This window comes from Panthera onca, chromosome E2 (genome assembly GCF_046562875.1).
Source record: "Panthera onca isolate mPanOnc1 chromosome E2, mPanOnc1 haplotype 2, whole genome shotgun sequence".
In the NCBI taxonomy this organism is placed as follows: Eukaryota; Metazoa; Chordata; class Mammalia; order Carnivora; family Felidae; genus Panthera; species Panthera onca.
The window spans coordinates 1,035,104-1,053,916 of NC_138353.1; the positions used below are offsets into that span (position 1 = coordinate 1,035,104).

Genomic DNA, 18,813 nt, shown 5'->3' on the forward strand with positions numbered 1-18,813 from the left:
ACTTCTAGGTCTAGACAAGCATGATCCCTTCTCACCTACTTTCTCTTTGGAATATTCTTCCCATCACTCTATACTTAGTAAGTCACTGCACAGTATTCATTCCAGACATAAAAATATATTCTCAAGGAATGTTTCCTTGAGCTTTGAGACCTGGTCTTCCACTGGGTGTACTTTATCATATTCACCCAGTCAACCTTCCAGCAGTTATATTAATTTACATTTTGTAATAATTTGTATAGATGTATGCTTACAGGCCGGCCCTGTACTAGATAAACTATTTTTTAAAATTATGCCAAAGCTACGATGTATTTGGGATAGATTTTTCAATTTTTTAACGTTTATTTATTTTTGAGAGACAGAGAGTGACAGAGAACGAGCAGGGGAGGGGCAGAGAGAGAGGGAGACACAGAATCTAAAGCATGCTCGAGGCTCTGAGCTGTCAGCACAGAGCCTGACACGGGGCTTGACCCCATGAACTGTGAGATCATGACCTGGGCCAAAGTTGGACGCTTAACCGAGTCACCCAAGTGCCCCTTATCTTTCTTTTTTTTTTAATGTTTATTTACTTTTGAGAGGACAGAGACAGAGTGCGAGTGGGGGAGGGGCAGAGAGAGAGGGAGACACAGAATCCGAAACAGGCTCCAGGCTCCAAGCTGTCAGCACAGAGCCTGGCACAGGGCTCGAACTCATGAACCAGGAGATCATGACCTGAGCTGAAGTCAGAGGCTTAGCCGACTGAGTCACCCAGGTGTCCCTACAACATGCACTTTTTTAATGTAGTGACATTCTGTATTTTGTGACTGGGATTCCAGTAGGAACTGGCATAACTTCAGTGAATGTATTCATTGGTGAAGCTGAGTTAGCAGGAAATCCAAAAGGCTGTATTATAACACTGGCAATAGTTTAACCCATCAAGATGAACAGCCCACTTTCTTTGATGGTCATGAAAATTATGAAAAGACAATGGCTACACTTCAAATTAAGGCCAAAAGGGTTGGACTATAGTTAAAAGAGCTGGTAAGATTAGTGTGTCCCTGATGGTCCCTGGCAGCAATATCTGACCCTTATATTCTAAAGGAATATAGAAACTCACAATAATCTTTTATGTCTCCAAACACAAAGTGTGTTGTCTTCAGAGAAAAATTAATAAACATATTCTGTATTTTTGTTCCATGTGATGAATTAAAAGATCCTCTTCCATTGCTCTATTTCTCAATGTTAGTTCAGATAAGGCTTTTTGCATGATTTCAATCTTTTATTTTTTTTTACCTGTATAGAAGTACAACTGGCAAATAAAATTATATTTAAAGTGATGATCTGATATATGTACACACTGACAAGGGAAGACAGGCTTTTGATTTGCAGATTTCAACTTCCTATTAGAAAAGTTTAAAATTTTTAAAAACAGTGGGGCGCCTGGGTGGCGCAGTCGGTTAAGCGTCCGACTTCAGCCAGGTCACGATCTCGCGGTCCGTGAGTTCGAGCCCCGCGTCAGGCTCTGGGCTGATGGCTCGGAGCCTGGAGCCTGTTTCCGATTCTGTGTCTCCCTCTCTCTCTGCCCCTCCCCCGTTCATGCTCTGTCTCTCTCTCTGTCCCAAAAATAAATAAAAAACGTTGAAAAAAAAAAACAAAAAAAAAAACAGAGACATGTGAATTTGTAAACTGCTGAAGAAATAACTTTGAAACAATGTTTTGACAGATGGAAGTTAGAGAAGTCTAATTGTGTTAAGCATCAAGAAGTATAGTTTATGTACATGTCTGTACTGTACAGATCTGGATTATTCAAGGGCAACTCATGATTTTTAATTATAGAAGTAATATTAAACTATATAAAAATATTAACACCGTGACTAATTTTTCAGCAAACAAAATAAAAGAGGTTAAGTGAATAGACTTAAAAAAACACATGTAATAAAAGCCATAATATCCTAACTGCGTTCAAACTGCCTTCAATAACTAACTCAATTAATAAAATTCAGCATTAACATATATATTCAAAAATATGTTTTGTGTATTCAAGTTATCAGAGTCATGAGAGTCCTTAGATTTGGGAAATTCTTAAGAGGTTATGCACTGACTTGTTAGGATTACAAGTAAAATAACCCACTAGTATGCATGGGGATAAATAGAAGAACGAGCATGAAAATGATAAATAATGATGGAGGATTGTGACAGGTTTAATGGGACTTAACAGTCTTATCCATGGACATATTGTAAACAGCCATTTACAATGGGATGTAAGTACGTATGAAAATATCAAAATGTACATTTAAAATATGCGCAGTTTAAGTTAATCATACTTAAACTTTTTGCAAAACATGTGTTTAAAACTTGCCACTTACTAGTCATTCTTATTGTTTTATTACCTATGTTCCTGAAGAGATTAGTGGGTACTGTATCAGTACTTTGGGAACAGAATATAATGAGAGGTTACTAGGAATATCTTACCAACTCCATGTTCAGTGACACCACTTTGGCGATTTGCATTTACCATGAGGGGAGTGTCTATGCCAGGGATTGCCAAAGACTAAAACCTAGGCTTGATTTAATGTGTCACTGAGTTAAGAAAGCAGAGATGTATTAATGCAGATTAAACGTATAAGTCTAGTGCATGTGGCTTTTCAATTATGAGGACAAAAAGTTGAGGGAGAAAAATCTGGTATTCAAAACCAATTGTTCCATGTAATAAATACACAAGTACATAAAAAGAAAATAGGCTGAGAGGTTACAAGCACACATTTTACCAAAGAAGATAAACAGATGATAAGAAGATAAACTGATGATAAAAAGAATGCATGACAAATGTTCAACATCATGAAATACTTTGGGAAATGGAATTAAAACCAACGTGGCTTATGGCTACACACTTATCTCAAGGGCTAAAATTTAAAAAGATAGACCACATCTAGTGTCAAGGTTCCCAGAGAACTAGAATTCTCATGTACTACTGGCGGGAAGGCAAAAGAGAGTAACCATTATAGAACACGGTTTCACATTTCTTAAAACACGAAGCGTTCACCTACATGGTAACAGTTTTAGTTACTATAACAAGAGTTATAACAAGAGAAATAAAACATATATCCACATAAAGAACTGAATGTAAATATTCATAGCAGCGTTTTTTGTAAACACCCCACGCCCAGAAATCACCTATCTGTCCAGAACAGATAAATGGATAAAGTCATTATTCATAGAACAGAACGCTACTCAGCAATAAAAATAAGCATCATTGTTGAATTTCAATAAGTATGCAGAATGAAGGAAACTAGTACAAAAAATATGCATATACTTAATAATGCCTATTTAAATTATAGAAAATACAAACTAACCTAATGTAAAGGAAAGAGAATTGATGGTTGCCTGGAAGGCTGGATAAGGCAGGGAGAGACACTATATGAGCACAAAGTAAATATATCATGACAAATATGTGCATTTTCATGAGTAATATGGTTTCATTACTTTATACATATGTCAGAGTTTACCAAATTGATAACATTAGATAAGTGTATTTTTTTGAGTGTCAACTATACAGATTATACCTTAACAGAGCTTTAAGAAGTGGTCCAAAATACAAGCCCAGATATCCTTTTTTAGGAAATTAGGTTGGCAACCCTATATGGACTCCACCATCTGTACCCTCATGCCCGGGGAGGGGCAGCCTTCCCTCAGTGGTAGCAAATATTGGCAGCATGAAGACTGCTCCCACCTGAATCTACAAGAATGATGGCTGGGTCACGAAAGACACATCCTTGGACAGTAGGCTCAGCCTTCTCTCTATCCTTGTTTTCCTGACTCTAGAGCAATGACCTGTTGAACAGCCCAGAGAGGCTATGAGAATCCACAAAACCTTTAGAATATTTAGTTCATCAATGACCTTGGCTACAAGAAATAGTTATGGAGGTCCTGAGAATTTCTGTACACATCAATCATATAAGTCACAGTTCTAGAATGTTTAGAAATGAACTTTTAGGTAAGGCACATTCCATCTAATTTACTGCAGTCTCCTTTATGCCCTATGAATCCATGTTTTTGTTCCAATTACAGTTCCACCTGTATTTCTAGTCTTACAGCAAATGACACTGAAATTTTGTACATCGTGGCACATGGCTCCTTTGCAGGACCTGGGGAAGAAGTCCCCTGAATATTGGTGGGAATTATGTGATATATACAGCAAACAAGAGAATATAATTTATGTTGTTCAAAGAAGCACAGGGAGGTTGTTACCACAAAGGTCTCCTCTTTCGGGTGACCCCTGACCTCCCCCCAAATCTCGGCACCAAGTTGCTAAGCACCACAAAGTCCTGCAGTCTTTCTTTCAAAGCACTGGGCACCAATGCAAACTAGACCAATATTGGACAACTGCTATTTTCCACCATCATACCGTCCTTCCTGAAACACAGGAAGTATGGGATCCCCACAAAATTTGCTGGTCTCTACCTGCTGATAGATCACAATTCTGCTTTCAAATCACCTCACACAGTGAATACAACCACCAAAATCAAAGGTGCAGAAACAAAGACCTTGACCAAAAGAACATAAACCAACCCAATGTGTAGCAAGCAGTTCCCATGCTGGTGAATTAGAACCGGGAAGAATTCATCACAAGCATAATGTGAGAACAGCGTTCCTGAAAAGAAATAGGTCCTTCTTAGCAAGGTGAGGATGGGTCCTCTGGACCAAAACTGGGTCAGGTCTGCTCCTTAAAGTCAGAGAGAAAGGAATGAGGCTCTCCCTAAGCGCTCAGGCTATTCACAGTTTCCTCAGGCAAATGGGAAAACAGAAGAGGCTAGCTTCTCTGCGTACTCTGGGTGATGACTGACCTACATTGTGCAGATGGGCCAGGTAGTAGAGGTGAATGCCCTCGGCCACAGAAGCTGGCGGTGACATAAATACGGCAGTAGCGCTGGACAGGTGAAACCGTACAATGCATCCTCCTAAAGTCTTGCATGTACCTCAGACTTAGGAGGAATCTCACAAAGTTTATGTTGAGATAAAAGATGTTTAAATTCAGGAAAATGTCTCTCACACACAGTCTCCTTTAGTGTTGTACACTGAATGAAGAAATAAAACATAACCAGCACAATTAAGGGTTTTCTCCAGTATGCACTCTCCGGTGTCTAAGGAGGTTAGATTTGCGGCTAAATGATTTCCCACATTCATTGCATTCATAAGGCCTTTCTCCAGTGTGAACTCTCTGATGTTGAATGAGGTCAGATTTGTGGGTAAAGGGTTTCCTACATTCATTGCACTCATAAGGCCTTTCACCAGTGTGACCTCTCTGGTGTTGAATGAGGCTAGAGCTTTGGCTAAAGGTTTTCCCACAATCGATACACACATAAGGCTTCTCTCCAGTGTGAACTCTCTGGTGCTGAATAAGGCTTGCACTTTGGCTAAAGGATTTCCCACATTCCCCACACTCATATGGCTTTTCTCCAGAATGAACTCTCCGGTGTTGAATAAGACCAGAGCGTTGCCTAAAAGATTTCTCACATTCATTGCACTCGTAAGGTCTTGTGCCAGTATGAATCCTCTGATGTTGAATGAGGTCAGATTTGCGGGTAAAGGATTTTCCACATTCACTGCACTCATAAGGTCTTTCTCCAGTGTGAACTCTCTGATGTTGAATAAGGATAAATTTGCGGCTAAAGTATTTCCCACAAACACTGCACCCATAAGGCCTTTCTCCAGTATGAACACTCCGGTGGCGAATGAGGTTAGAAAACTGTCTAAAGGACTTCCCACATTCACTGCACTCATAAGGTCTTTCTCCACTGTGAATTCTCTGATGTTGAATGAGTTCAGATTTGCAGCTAAAAGATTTCCCACAGTCACTACACTCATAAGGCATTTCTCTAGTGTGAACTCTCCCATGCCGAATGAGGTTAAAGATTTGTCTAAAGGATTTCCCGCATTTGCTGCAATTATATGGCTTTTCTCCAGTGTGAACTCTCTGGTGTCGGAAAAGGCTAGAGCTTTGTCTAAAGGATTTCCCACATTCGCTGCATTTATAAGGCCTTTCTCTAGTGTGAACTCTATGGTGCTCGATGAAGTTGGATTTGTAACTAAACGATTTCCCACATTCACCACACCCATAATGTATTCCTCTAGTGTGTAGTCTCTGGTGGTGAATGAGTTTGGATTTGTGGATAAAGACTTTTCCACATTCACTGCATTCATAAGTCCTTTCTCCAGTGTGAATTCTCCAGTGTTTTCTGAGACTGAAGCTATGGGTAATTAGTTGTCCACATTCTCTGCATCCATAAGGCTTTGTACCACTGTGAATTCTCCAGTCTTTAATGAGGTCAGAAGTCTGGCTAAAGCATTTCCCACATTCACCACACTCATATGGCCTTTGTCCACTGTCAATTTGTTGGTGCCGCACCAATCTGTAGTTGCAGCTGAAGGTTTTCCCACATCTGCCACACTCATACAGCCCTTCTCCAGAGCAGACACTCTGATGCTGATCCAGTGCATGGTTGTGGCGGACAGCCTTTTCACATTCACAACAGCTGTAGTGACTTTTTCCACTGTGAAAGGCCTGCCCACTCTGGTTGCCCCTGTGTGGCTCCTCACTGTTGGGAGTGGTCTGGTGCTGCAGAAGTCCCGAGGTGGCTGGGAAGTCCTCGCCAACCTTCCTACAGGTGAAAGGCTGTCCTGACACAAAGATGTTGCAGCTCTTCAAACACGAGGCTCTGTCCACATCCCTTTTCCAGGGCTTCTCCCCACTGCCATGCCTGTGTTGCTGGTGAAGGTCTGCATGGAAAGAGAAACATCTCACACACGTGCCACCCAAGCATGGCTTCTGGCAAGGACATCTTGCTTGGGGCTCAGCATGGTGCAAGATATCCTTCGAGGCTGGGATACACATCTCACAGGGGTGGATCTTCTGGGTGGATGGACCTGCCTGAGAAGCCCTGAACTGGGACTCTCCTACAGACACAGTCTGCTCAGAAGGGGCCCCTTCATCTTCCGTCCCATGCCGACAACCTGAAAGCACAGAGGTGCTGACGAGATGCTGACTTGGTGAGAGGAGAGAGCTCCATTACCAAGGTGTACCAGACACAAGTTGGGTCCATGAAATTGCTGTGAGAACAAGGGAGCTGGAGGCAGGCTGAGGTAGGGGCGGCTTGACAGTACTGGGCCTCTGAAGAAACCTGAACAGAAGAAACCTCAACAGACAAAGCACAGAAGCATAGGGTGCACCACATGGAGGAGAAATTCCTGCCTCCTCACTCCTCCTTCAGTAGGACCTTGTCTGCTGGGGACGTGGGCATGCTGTGTGGGAAGGCTGGTTGTGTCCTGTCCCCCCCAAAACTCAACTGGAACTAAGCAGCTGGTTCAAGGACTATGTAAGGATATGTGCACACCTCATGACACCATGTGCAGGTCAATGTTGGAGAATATTGTAGAGGGAGCAGTGCAGAGGAACTGGTGGCCCATGGAGGCCACAAAGGTGGAAGGAGCCAGGAGCCAGAAGTCTCAGATGAAATGACAAGTCAGCAAAGTGTTAAGTATGTAGAAGAAAAGGTAGAAACAATATGTGGCTAGTGGTACTTGCACCAAAATACCATTGAACACATGGCAGGTTCCTGGTATGATCTGAACACAGCCCTGAGGTCATGCCCACCCCCGGTTGCCATACACCGGGGCCAGGCCTCTTGTGAGACCATCTTGCCATGTCCACCCTGTGAAACAAGCAGTGTTTTTCCTGCCCTCTCCACTGTGTAACTCCTTAGAACCTGAATGATGCAAGTCTTAATGAAAGACGCACGGTGAGTGGCCACCACTGGCCCCAGGCAACTTGTCATGCAGTAATATTCAGGAGAAAAATACTACAAAATACAGCTCAAGGAGGCTCTTAGCCCATGGTTCATGTAACCAAGAATAGCCCATGGTTCATGTTACGGCCATGACCTGGCACAGGCAGTCACACAGAACTCTTAGCTAGAGAAAGGGGGCAAAACTGGAGGCCATGGATCTGGAAACAGTCACCTGCCAGGGACAGGACAAGCAAGGTGGGATCCATTAAGTTGACTGCAAGACTCCAGACTCCCAGACCCTCCTCTGCACTTTCTGAGGCAACAGGTGTGAGGGATGATTAGGGAGTCCATTGCTCTGGTCACTATACACAGCTCAGCGCTGGCACCCACCACACACATTAACAAGAAAGTGTGGAAATCAGATCCCATGATCCAGCTGTGGGAAAGACTGAGCTAACTCGAGGGGTGGGGGGGGAGGGGGAGGCACGACATCACCTCAGAACACCAGGAGCAATGTAACAGTCTTACCCAGAGATGCTACAAGTGCAAAGGTCTCCAGCATCACGTCGCAGTACAGGAGTCTCTGAGTCTCGTCAAGGAGCCCCCATTCCTCCTGGGAGAAGTCAATGGCCACATCCTCAAAGTTCACATCCTGTCATAATGTGGACAGTTCACTCAATGATCAACATCTCTCCTAGGAGTCCAAGTTCGTCATGCCCCCCGCCCTCCACATCCATCCTTGGCTCACTCTACTCCACGCCTCAGAGGAAATATCAGGCCTCTCCTCACGCTCCCACTGATACTATGTCTTCTCACGACAACAGGCAGATGGGCAGAGAGAGGATATCTGAACTGTGGACCTGGCATGGTAGCCATCTTGCCTCTTGTCAAAGTAGTTGGTGTCAAATGAACACAGGTTAGGGAGAGAAGTTGGCTATACAAGGAGGGTGTGAATGCTGTGACTCTGGTCTTATCAGGCAATACCGCTGAAGTCCTCTGGATCATCCCTCCAAGACAGAAAAATTGTGGCATTATCCTTCATCCTTACGACCTCAATTCCAGGCCCTGGGGTCATGCGTCCACACTCCCTCTCCATGTGCACGTCACTCTTGGCACACCTCTCACAACGGCACTCCCACAACTCCTACCCATCACTATAGTCATCTCCTTGGCCTCTACTTGTCACTCAGCATATGTGGCCCAGTTTCAAACAGGATCAAATACTACCCCAGACTCTGATGGTCCCCACTGACAGACACAGCCTTGAGTCCTACTGTGAAGGCCTCCCTCCCTGTTCCTTGCTCCAACCCCACTACCTAAAAATGAAAGCAGATTTCAGATACCCATGGCTCTCCCCCACTTGTCCTGCATGCGCTTTATGTCCCCTCTCCAGTCACATGTTTCTTCTCTCCGTCTAACCTGCGTTCAAGACTCAGCTGCCCAGTGAGTCTCATAAATGACCACTTGTGCTCCTAAGCAAATACACCAGCCTCACCTGAACACCTAAGCCCCCACCAGACACAACGAAATCCTGGTGAGTCTGCAGACGTGAATAAGCACCAGCCCCCATCTCAACGTCACCTTGTTTGAATTACTCCTATGCCTCCACGTCTGTCTCATGTCCACTTTTCCCCTGGAGTCCCTGGCCACATCCCAAACCATGCAGTCTCCCCTGCCCTCTCTATGATCGCTTCTCTCCCGGATCTGTGTTGTGGCACCCACATCCCACAACCAGTGAGCCAGGCAGGAAACCTGGTCCTCAGGCCTACCCTCTTCTTCCTGGGCCACTATTACCACTGTCATCCTGACCAGGAATCCTCATATTTTTTTTTAATGATTTTTAAATTTATTTTTGAGAGAGAGACAGAGACAGAGCGCTGTGGGGGGAGGGGCAGAGAGAGAGGGAGACACAGAATGCGAAGCAGGCTCCAGGCTCTGAGCCATCAGCACAGAGCCTGACGTGGGGCTGGAACTCGTGAACCGTGAGATCATGACCTGAGCCTAAGTCAGGTGCTTAACCGACTGAGTCACCCAGGTGCCCCAGGATTCCTCCTATTAAGTAACCTACAGCTCCTCCCTGGTCCGCACTCTCCACCACCTTTTGGAGAAGCCTACATCCTGACCTGTCCTGAAACATCTCGTACCCTTAACAGACCGAAAAGAAATCTTCTGATGTCCCCAATGAAACTTACTCTTACTAGCTTCCCCATCTCAGCTGATGGAGCTTCCATTCTCCCAGCTGCCAAAGCCAAAACTTCGTCACCTCTGAGCCCTCCCTCTCTGTCCGTACCTCAAAATTAGAAAACCCAGGCAGCCACACCTCAAACACTGACACAGAATCCAGCCACTTCTCCCACCTCCACAGCCACCACCCTGCTCTGGCTACCATCACACCGGCCCAGACTACTGCAGTAGCCTCCTCCCTTACCTTCCCAGCACCACCATCACAACTGCACTCCTCTCCATGCTGCAGCCGCAGGGAGATCACCTGCCTTCACTGCTCCAACCCCTCCCACAGCACCGGACACCTGGGTGTCCAGACCTGACTCCTCCCAGCTCCCATGAGAAACAAAGGTTACCCGCAGGTTCCCGAACTCTCCAAGCCTTTGCACGTCCTAGTACCTATGCCTGGGACCCCTTCCATATCTCACTGCAGTGGCTGCCAAAAATAGGAACCACTCTGTAACTCTGGGCCTGGAGTTAGGACCCAGCGTGCGCTTGATGTCTCCTCCAAGTTCCCAGACCCGGCGACTGGAGCACTGGCAGAAGAGTCACAGCACACCATTATCCCAAAGCACGTGCGGGGGTGGGGTCTAGGGACGCCCTAGAATAAGCTCCACAACCCAGCACCCCTAAGCCAGGATCCACGGGCTCAGGTGGCCAAGTACCTTAGCCCAGCGCAGGATCCGGAGACATGACGAGCGCGCTACTTCTGGGCTCCTGCTCTCAGTGCACTGTCGCCACTTAGGCGATCTTTACAGAACTCAACTTTCCTGCTCCTATCATCACCCCTCTTCCCGTCTGTCCCTCCTGTGAGCAGCTGCAGGAAACCTGTTAGAACCCGATCTCGGACACCGTCCCTCTATTGTCCCCAACTCTTCGTGGCTCCCAGCGTCCCGAGAAAGAAGGTACAACTCCTAAGGCCTTCGCCTCACACTCTGTTGCCTGTAGACACAAAACAGAGCCTGGGCTTCCCCAGTGCTCCCGGCCCCGCCGCACCTCTAAGTCTCTGCAACCGAGCGACCCCTCCCCTTCAGCCCGCTCCCGCACCCCGTCACGCCGGCGCTCAGACACGGGGTCCCCGCCCGCGAGAGCCTCCCGGCCCGGACAGCGGGACCTGGGCCGCTGGGACGCGACCAGGCGCCCCGCGCTCGGGCCTGGAAGGTCTGGGTGGGGGAGGGCGGAGAGGGCCCGGGGGTCGCGCGTTTACCTCAGCCGGGTCCCTACGCGCGGCCGCCGCCATCGGACTCTGTAGGCGGAGCGCAGCTGTGGGGCGCGGAGATCTCGATCCCAGGCCGTTGCGGGTCACCCCGAGGCCGCCGCCTCCGAGGCTCAGAGCCGCGTCTCTGCAGCCGGGAGAACGTCTACCTTGCCTTACGGGGCGCCGACCCAGTTCTCCGGAGCCTCTGAATGAACAGACTCGAAGGAAGCCAAAATGACCGCCAAGAGGCAGACGCCGGAAGTCCCGCCCTAATCTGATGCGTCGCACGGAAATGCACCTGTTCTGGGCTTTCATTGGGTCAACTCCGCAACTCTTATGCGTATTGCCGTTTGGGTAATGGAGTTTCCTCAGCTAGAGTGTCTAGTTCTTGACCTCCGCCAGTAAAGTTTTCCCGATACCACGAGTGTCTCAGAAATAAGAGGACTTTAGCCTTCAGGGAACGGAAGCTGCTTATTCCTTTAAATTTTTGTTTTGTTTTGTTGTTTGTTTCTTTTGAGAGAGAGCAGAAGAGGGGCAGAGAGAGGGAAAGAGAGAATCCCAAGGAGGCTCTGCACTGTGAGGGCAGAGCCTGAGAAGAGGTTTCAACCCACCAACCCTGAGATCCTGACCTGATCTCAACCTTTCAATTATTCTCAAATGCTACAGATTTAAATATACACAGTCTCTTTCAGACTCAAAATGCATCCACTCTTAGCAACAATGTAATAAACATTTTCTTGCTATTCAAACGCATGTAGTCAGAAGGATTAGTCGATTTTGTAACTATGTATCTATAGTCAGGGCCATGACTTAGAAAGAAACAGTGATGTTTAGGCCGCCCTGGAAGTAAGGGACAAGGAGTTATTTCTGCAACTGGTTCCCACGGAGAACATCTTTCCTGCCTGCATTTTCAGTGATTGTGTCCAAATCACAAAGCAACAGTGTTTATCCATTTAGTATTTCTTTATTTCTTAAGATATAGTCAAATCCTTTACTACTCTGACATCTATCTCAAAGGGAGTGTAACTTATTAAATTCTGTTTTGTTATGTGACAGTTGTTATAGCATTCTCAGAGTGCGTATGCAAAGGAAGGATCTGATTTAAAAAAAAAAAAAAAAGAGTTAAGCTGAACCCAATCTTGGCATCATGATTCTTTTTAATCAGTTTTGTCTTGGTGGACTGTAGTCTTTCTCATTGTAGTTTTAAATTATAATTTCATAATGACTAGAGTTGCATAACTTTTCTAGGCTTAATGACCATTGATATATGTTCTTTAATGAATATTTTGTTCAAATATGTTGCCTATTTTATTTTTTGTCTTTTTTTCTAATTGATTTCTATGATTTCTTTTGTGTATAGTCCTTCAGGTTAGATATTCACAAACTTTTTCTACCATTCTGTGTTGCATTTTTTAAATTTGCATCCAAGTTAGTTAGCATATGGTGCAATAATGATTTTAGGAGTAGAATCCAATGATTCATCTCCTACATACAACACCCAGTGCTCATCCGAACAAGTGTCTTCCTTAATGCCCCTTGGCCATTTAGCCCATCCCTCCACCCACAATCCCTCCAGCAACCCTCAGTTTGTTGTCTATATTTAAGAGTCTCTTATATTTTGTTCCCCTCCCTGTTTTTTATATATATTTTTGCTTCCTTTCCCTTCTGTTCATTTGTTTTGTATCTTAAATTCCACATATAAGTCATATGATATTTGTCTTTCTCTGACTAATTTCGTTTTGCATAATACACTCTAGTTCCATCCACATTTTGCAAATGGCAAAATTTCATTCTTTTTGATTGCTGAGTAATACTCCATTGTGTATATACACTACATCTTCTTTATCCATTCATCTGTCAATGGACATTTGGGCTCTTTCCATACTTTGGCTATTGTTGATAGTGCTACCATAAACATTGGGGTGCATGTGCACCTTTGAAACAGCATTCCTGTATCCTTTGGGTAAATACCTAGTAGTGCAATTACTGGGATGTAGGGTAGTTCTATTTTTAATTATTTGAGGAAGTTCCATACTGTTTTCCAGAGTGACTGCACCAGTTTGAATTCTCACAAGCAATGCAAAAGGGTTCCTCTTTGGGGCGCCTGGGCAGCTTAGTCGGTTAAGCACTCAACTTTGGCTCAGGTCATGATCTCGCAGTTCATGAGTTCGGGCCCTGCCTCGGGCTCTGTGCTGATGGCTCAGAGCCTGGAGCCTGCTTCAGATTGTGTCTCCCTTTCTCTCTGCCCCTCCCCAGCTCGCTCTCTCTCAAAAATAAATAAACATTAAAAAAAAAAAAGGTTCTTCTTTCTCTGCATCCTCACCAGCATCTCTCATTACCTGTGTTGTTAATGTTAGCCATTCTGACAGCTGTGAGGTCGTATCTAATTGTGGTTTTGATTTGTATTTCCCTGATGATGAGTGATGTTGAGCATTTTTATTTTGAATTATTCCAGTGTTTTTAGGGTTGTCTTTACTTTTCCTAGCAATTCCTCAATACTCCAATGTCTTGGTTAATAATCCTTTTATTAAATTTTCCCTATTCAAATTAATGTGGAGGTTATTTCCCTTGATTGAATCCTAACTATTAATGAATTGGTTCTGTCAGTAGCCCTAGTAGATAAACCCATGAGGATGCAATTTGGGAGTTGGTTTGGCCAAGCCCTTGGTCTTGAATGAAGTGCTGAACACCTAGCCAGTAGGAAATGGGATGCTAATGACCCGTGGTGTGCAGTGACATCATCATGAATCCATTACCTAGTGTTGATTATGACGAAGAGGCAGCACATGCCTTGCAGCACATGCCTTGAGATCAAGTGGGTGTTGCAATGAGTATTAAGGCAGTGATCGTAACTACAAAGACTATGGTCTGGGAAGGATTCAAGTTCATGTTATTGCTTACAAAGAGAAAATGGTAAGCTCAAGACCATTATCTCTCAACTCAATTCCCAATATGAGAAAGAGAAAAATTTTAGGGTAGCCTGAAAAGAAGCCCCGATTTCTGTAGCTGCAGCATTCCTATTGCTGAAAATCAAAGTATTAAATTAAGGGCTTGCTGAATTACAATGACTTTTGAATACACAGTCTCACAATGTTTCTCATGTGAAAGTTAGGTCATTGATTGATAAAGTGGGATTCTGACTCTAGGAACGGGGCCATCTGGTTGGATGCAAAGAAACTGACAATTTGGAACCCTAAGTCAATCTGAGTCTCTTTTACCAAGTGTGTGAAGAGACTAGCCTTCCTCTGTTAATATCACCTGGGCAGATGCCTATAAAGGAATGCCAAATCTCTACAAGACTCACCACAACAACCTAAAACTAGTATCAACTGAGCATGATCCAGGGAAATAAGAGGAAATAATGGACCAAGATGGATTGTGATATTTTGCTAGTATACACTATCAGAAACCTGGGGATCAAGTGTGGGTATGGGTTCTAGGAATATTTGACCAAGGGGGGTGGAATATATGAACAGATTGGACCAAAGTCATTGATATGGTGCAGTTACTAGAGATTCTGGATTTAGTGTGCTACCTCCTGCAGCTGGAGGTGACTCTAATATCCTACTTGTTGGATTGACTGGCTTGGATTCAGTGGTAGCCTATAGTTAAGGAGGCTGAGATGCCTGAGTTAGTCTGGCATGATATACAAGACAAAATTGAAAGGCTTAGGGATAGGACTGGATAGATCATGTGGAAGATGTACATCTACATCTATATTAATCATGTTCTTTTTATTTTCTGTGTTTTATAATGTCAACAACTTAAGAGCCCTACACACTTGGAAGAGACTGCCTCTCCTGTGGATAGCTAATTCCTAGAGATATGAAACAACCTGTTTGAGAGCATGCCTTTCATATGCAAACCAACCAGTCCGAAGTCATAGCCCCAACCACTTCCTTTATTTAACTCTCAAACATCACACCAATACTTCCCTTGCTCTGTATCAATGCAAGGCCAGGTAACAGACAATTAGGGACTACCCCTGTGCCCCAAAGCCTGATAGAATTATTCAAACTAGCCAATCCTAAGTGATTCACCCTATCCTGCCTTGCCTTTTGCATGGAAACCAAATGAGAGGTTTGCGCCCATGTTCTGTCTTCACGCCTTTGTTCCTTTTGACCAACACTGTTGCTACCCCATGTGGCCATGTGTGGCATGGCATGTTCCTGCTCTTGAGAATTTCTTTTTCAAGTAGGCTTCAGGCCCATCGCGGAGCCCAATGTGGGGCTTGAACTCATGACCCTGAGATAATGACATGAGCTGAGATCAACAGCCGTACGCTTAATCGACTGAGCCACTCAAGGGCCCCTCCTGCTCTTGAGAATTATAATAACTTCTTACAGAGGCATTAACCTATGTGTGTCACCATCCCATCACCTCTATAAATTAAAACCCTGTGGGTATAATGGAACAGTGTGGGGAGAGTGGTGACTGATTCAGTGTTTCACAGAGGAGCACACCAAGGAGTAATTGTCCTTGGGTTACTAACTGGACCATCAAACAGCCTGCAGTGCCTGGAAAGGAATGTCTGGCTGGTGACCCACTTGCACTTTGGCTGCCAGTTCTTTTTTTCATCATACTACTCTCAAATTTGATTAATGCTTTAGTTTGTGCATCATTGGAAACAGTATATAATTTAATTTTTTCTTTCGTTTTTAAAAAATGTTTATTTTTGAGAAAGAGAGTGCAGGAGCAGGGGAGGGGAGGATACAGAGGGGGACAGAGGATCTGAAGTGGGCTCTGAGCTAACAGCAGAGAGCCTGATGTGGGGCTCGAGCCCACGAACTGTGAGATCATGACCTGAGCCGAAATCAAGAGTCAGATACTCAACCCACTGAACCACCCAGGCGCTCCCCTTCCTTCCTTCTTTTAAATCTGTTTTGCTGGAACTTTTTGTAAAGAATTTTAGATTGGAACTTTAATAGCCTTTCTAAAGCCAAGAACCAAGCCAAATATTTGCCATCAGATTCACCTGCAATACCTGTAGATTTGGGTGAATTCCTCTCTTCTTGAGGTCACCCAAATTTCTTGAGGTCCCTGCATCTGCCAGGAAGTGGCATTCTTTACTCATCTGGTAAGGCTGTTAGGAATTCTATAAGCAAGATATCAGGCCAACATTCCCAAGAGACTTCATTGGCTCCACAAGGCCAATCTGAGTTTCTTAAAGTTGTCTGGTCATACTTGAGTCTATGTGTGTCTCTCTTAAAGATGACATTCCCGGAGCACCTGGCTGGTTCAGTCAGTAGAGCACACCAGTCTTGATCTCAGGGTTATGAGTGCGAACCCCACGCTGGTTGTAGAGATGACTTAAAAACAATAGCTTAAAAAACTGACATTCCAGTCAAGGCTTTGACATTCCAGTCCAAGCCTTGGTAATATAACCAATCTTTCCAATGGTGTCTTGTTGCAAGAACAGCGCAAATAATTTATAATTGCCATAAAAGAAAGAATACTCACTGAGAGCTTCTGAATTCTGGAGGGTTACAGGTAGGGAGGAAAAGATAAATATGTTAATTTGATTACAAATTTCTGTAAGTTGTGGATCTCTTAAGAGAAAAAGTTTCCTTAAATCTGGGAAAGCAAACATTAGAGAACCAGCAATGCTTTGAGCAAGAGTCATTAAAAAAGATCATCATTTTCCTTAATTGATTAAGTTCCATGCTGTTACTTTTTGTTCTTTTTAAATGTAGCTTTTTCATTAGTTCTGGAAGTTCATAGTTTAGTCTGATGATCTTAAGGTTACCAGAAACCTGTATTTCTCAAAAGTCCTTTTCCTGAATCTCCTTGAAGCTGAAACATATTTTGCAAGAGCGTCAGACAATAACTGTAAATGACACGAGGCAAAAATGGACATGGCTAAAGACCTGATGAGAGCTCAGGTATAACGTAGTTAAGAAATTTTGATTATTTTTGTGACACACAGCATTTTAACAATTTGAACATCAGGTGATGACAATGTACCAAGACATTAAAACTTTAGGAATTGCCTATAATTTCCTTGAACACTTACAGTTATATTACCCACATAATATTATCTAAAGAGGTTTATCATTAGTTGTTTGACAATGCTTATAAACCAAATAAACCAAATAAACTAGATTAGTCAGTCAAAACACTTTATTTGGGATTTGAATTTCTGAGAATCCGTTAAAAATTAATGAATGAAGGAATGAACACACAGAAAGCCCCAGGATTGTCTTTCCTCAGCATGTGGGAGCCATTTCTTTAAAATGGAAAGATCTTGGAGCTCCTGGCTGGCTCAGTCAGTAGAGCGTGCAACTCTTAATCTTGGGGTCATGAGTTAGGGCCCCACCTTGGGCATGGAGCCTACTTAAAAAAAAAAAATGGAAAGATCTTGAGAGCTGTCATTTTGAAATACAGACATCAAGGGAGATATTTGGCCTATCTCTCAGTTCCCGGGAAAAAGAGGACCCCAACCTTGGTGGGTGCCTTGTTACATTTCAAAAACTACTTCTTGTCATACAGATAAAACAAAGTTTGTTTTTCCTCTGCATAAACTCAACAAACTAACACACACGGTCACTCAAACTACAAAGGCAAAGTTGGGATAAACTATGGGCCAAATGATGCTGTCAAGTGCCCTTACTTAAGGACCAGAACTGTTTATCTTGAAAACATGCATGTGATGACAATATGCAATGATCAGAGGGGTTCTGTCTGCTTGTCGCTATAACAGAGTAAGATTTTTTCTACATGTCTTTGCAATTCTTAAGCTGATTTCTTGTGGTGCACATCACATTCCAGTTTAATACTTATTCAGTAATGTGGTATATGAAGAAATCTATTTGGTCTTGGTTCCCTGCGCACTGTTCCTAGCACAGAGCTCCTACAACACTTGTTATCTCCTTAGTAATAGAAGTATCTTGTGTCATTCATAACGGAGCCCCCTTGTGAGCACCCCTTAACTTATGCTAAATACTTGTGTTGGGGTGGGGGCCCTAAATACAGTCAGGATGGGGAATGGTCATCAGAAACGAGAATTAGAGGGTTAGAACTTGGAGCCCCACCCACCAATCTCCAGGAGAGTGTGCTGGAGGATAAAAAAGATCTATATATCCTTTTAGATATAGAGGTCTGTAAAAATTCTTGAAAAGGAGACGTGAGGAGCCTCCAGGTCTGTAAACATGCCTGGAGGGGGGCACACCTCAGTTCCATGAGGACAAAAGCTCCTGCACTGGGGACCCTACTGTACCTCCCCTATGAGTCCCCCTAGAGCGACTATAGGACATCGGGATACGTTCTGGGTCCCCCTATGTACTTCATCTGCCTCTAAACATATTTCCCTGAGTTCTGTGAGCCACCCTGGCAAGACAATCCAGCAAGAGGAGGGGTCAGGGGATCTGCTCATTTACAGCCAGTCACTGTGAAGCACAGGTGACAACCTGGATTTGAGACTGGCATCTGAAAGGCACAGTCCTGTGGGATCTGGTAAAATCTTCAGCTAGATAGAGACAGAATTAATTCCTTGGCAGTGTTGATGAATACACATACCAAATACGAGTGCGGAGTGGATCTGTAGGCGGGGAAGATTGTTGTATGTCCCCACCAGTCACCATCACACATGCCTGCAGGAGAAAAGCCTCATCACCCGTGTCACCACTATCTAGT

At 44.2% G+C, this 18,813-nt stretch overlaps 1 protein-coding gene across 1 annotated transcript; it reads right to left on the reverse strand.

The window, feature by feature from the left end:
• Positions 1–2,041: 2,041 nt before the first annotated feature.
• On the reverse strand, positions 2,042–11,426 carry ZNF551 (zinc finger protein 551). Its single transcript, XM_060652464.3, has 3 exons — positions 11,191–11,426; positions 8,289–8,412; positions 2,042–6,753 (listed from the first exon to the last, which is right to left on the reverse strand). The coding sequence occupies exons 1-3, from the start codon at positions 11,221–11,223 to the stop codon at positions 5,084–5,086; spliced, it is 1,827 nt and encodes a 608-aa protein (XP_060508447.3). The 5' UTR covers positions 11,224–11,426; the 3' UTR covers positions 2,042–5,083.
• Between the last annotated feature and the right edge of the window lie 7,387 nt (positions 11,427–18,813).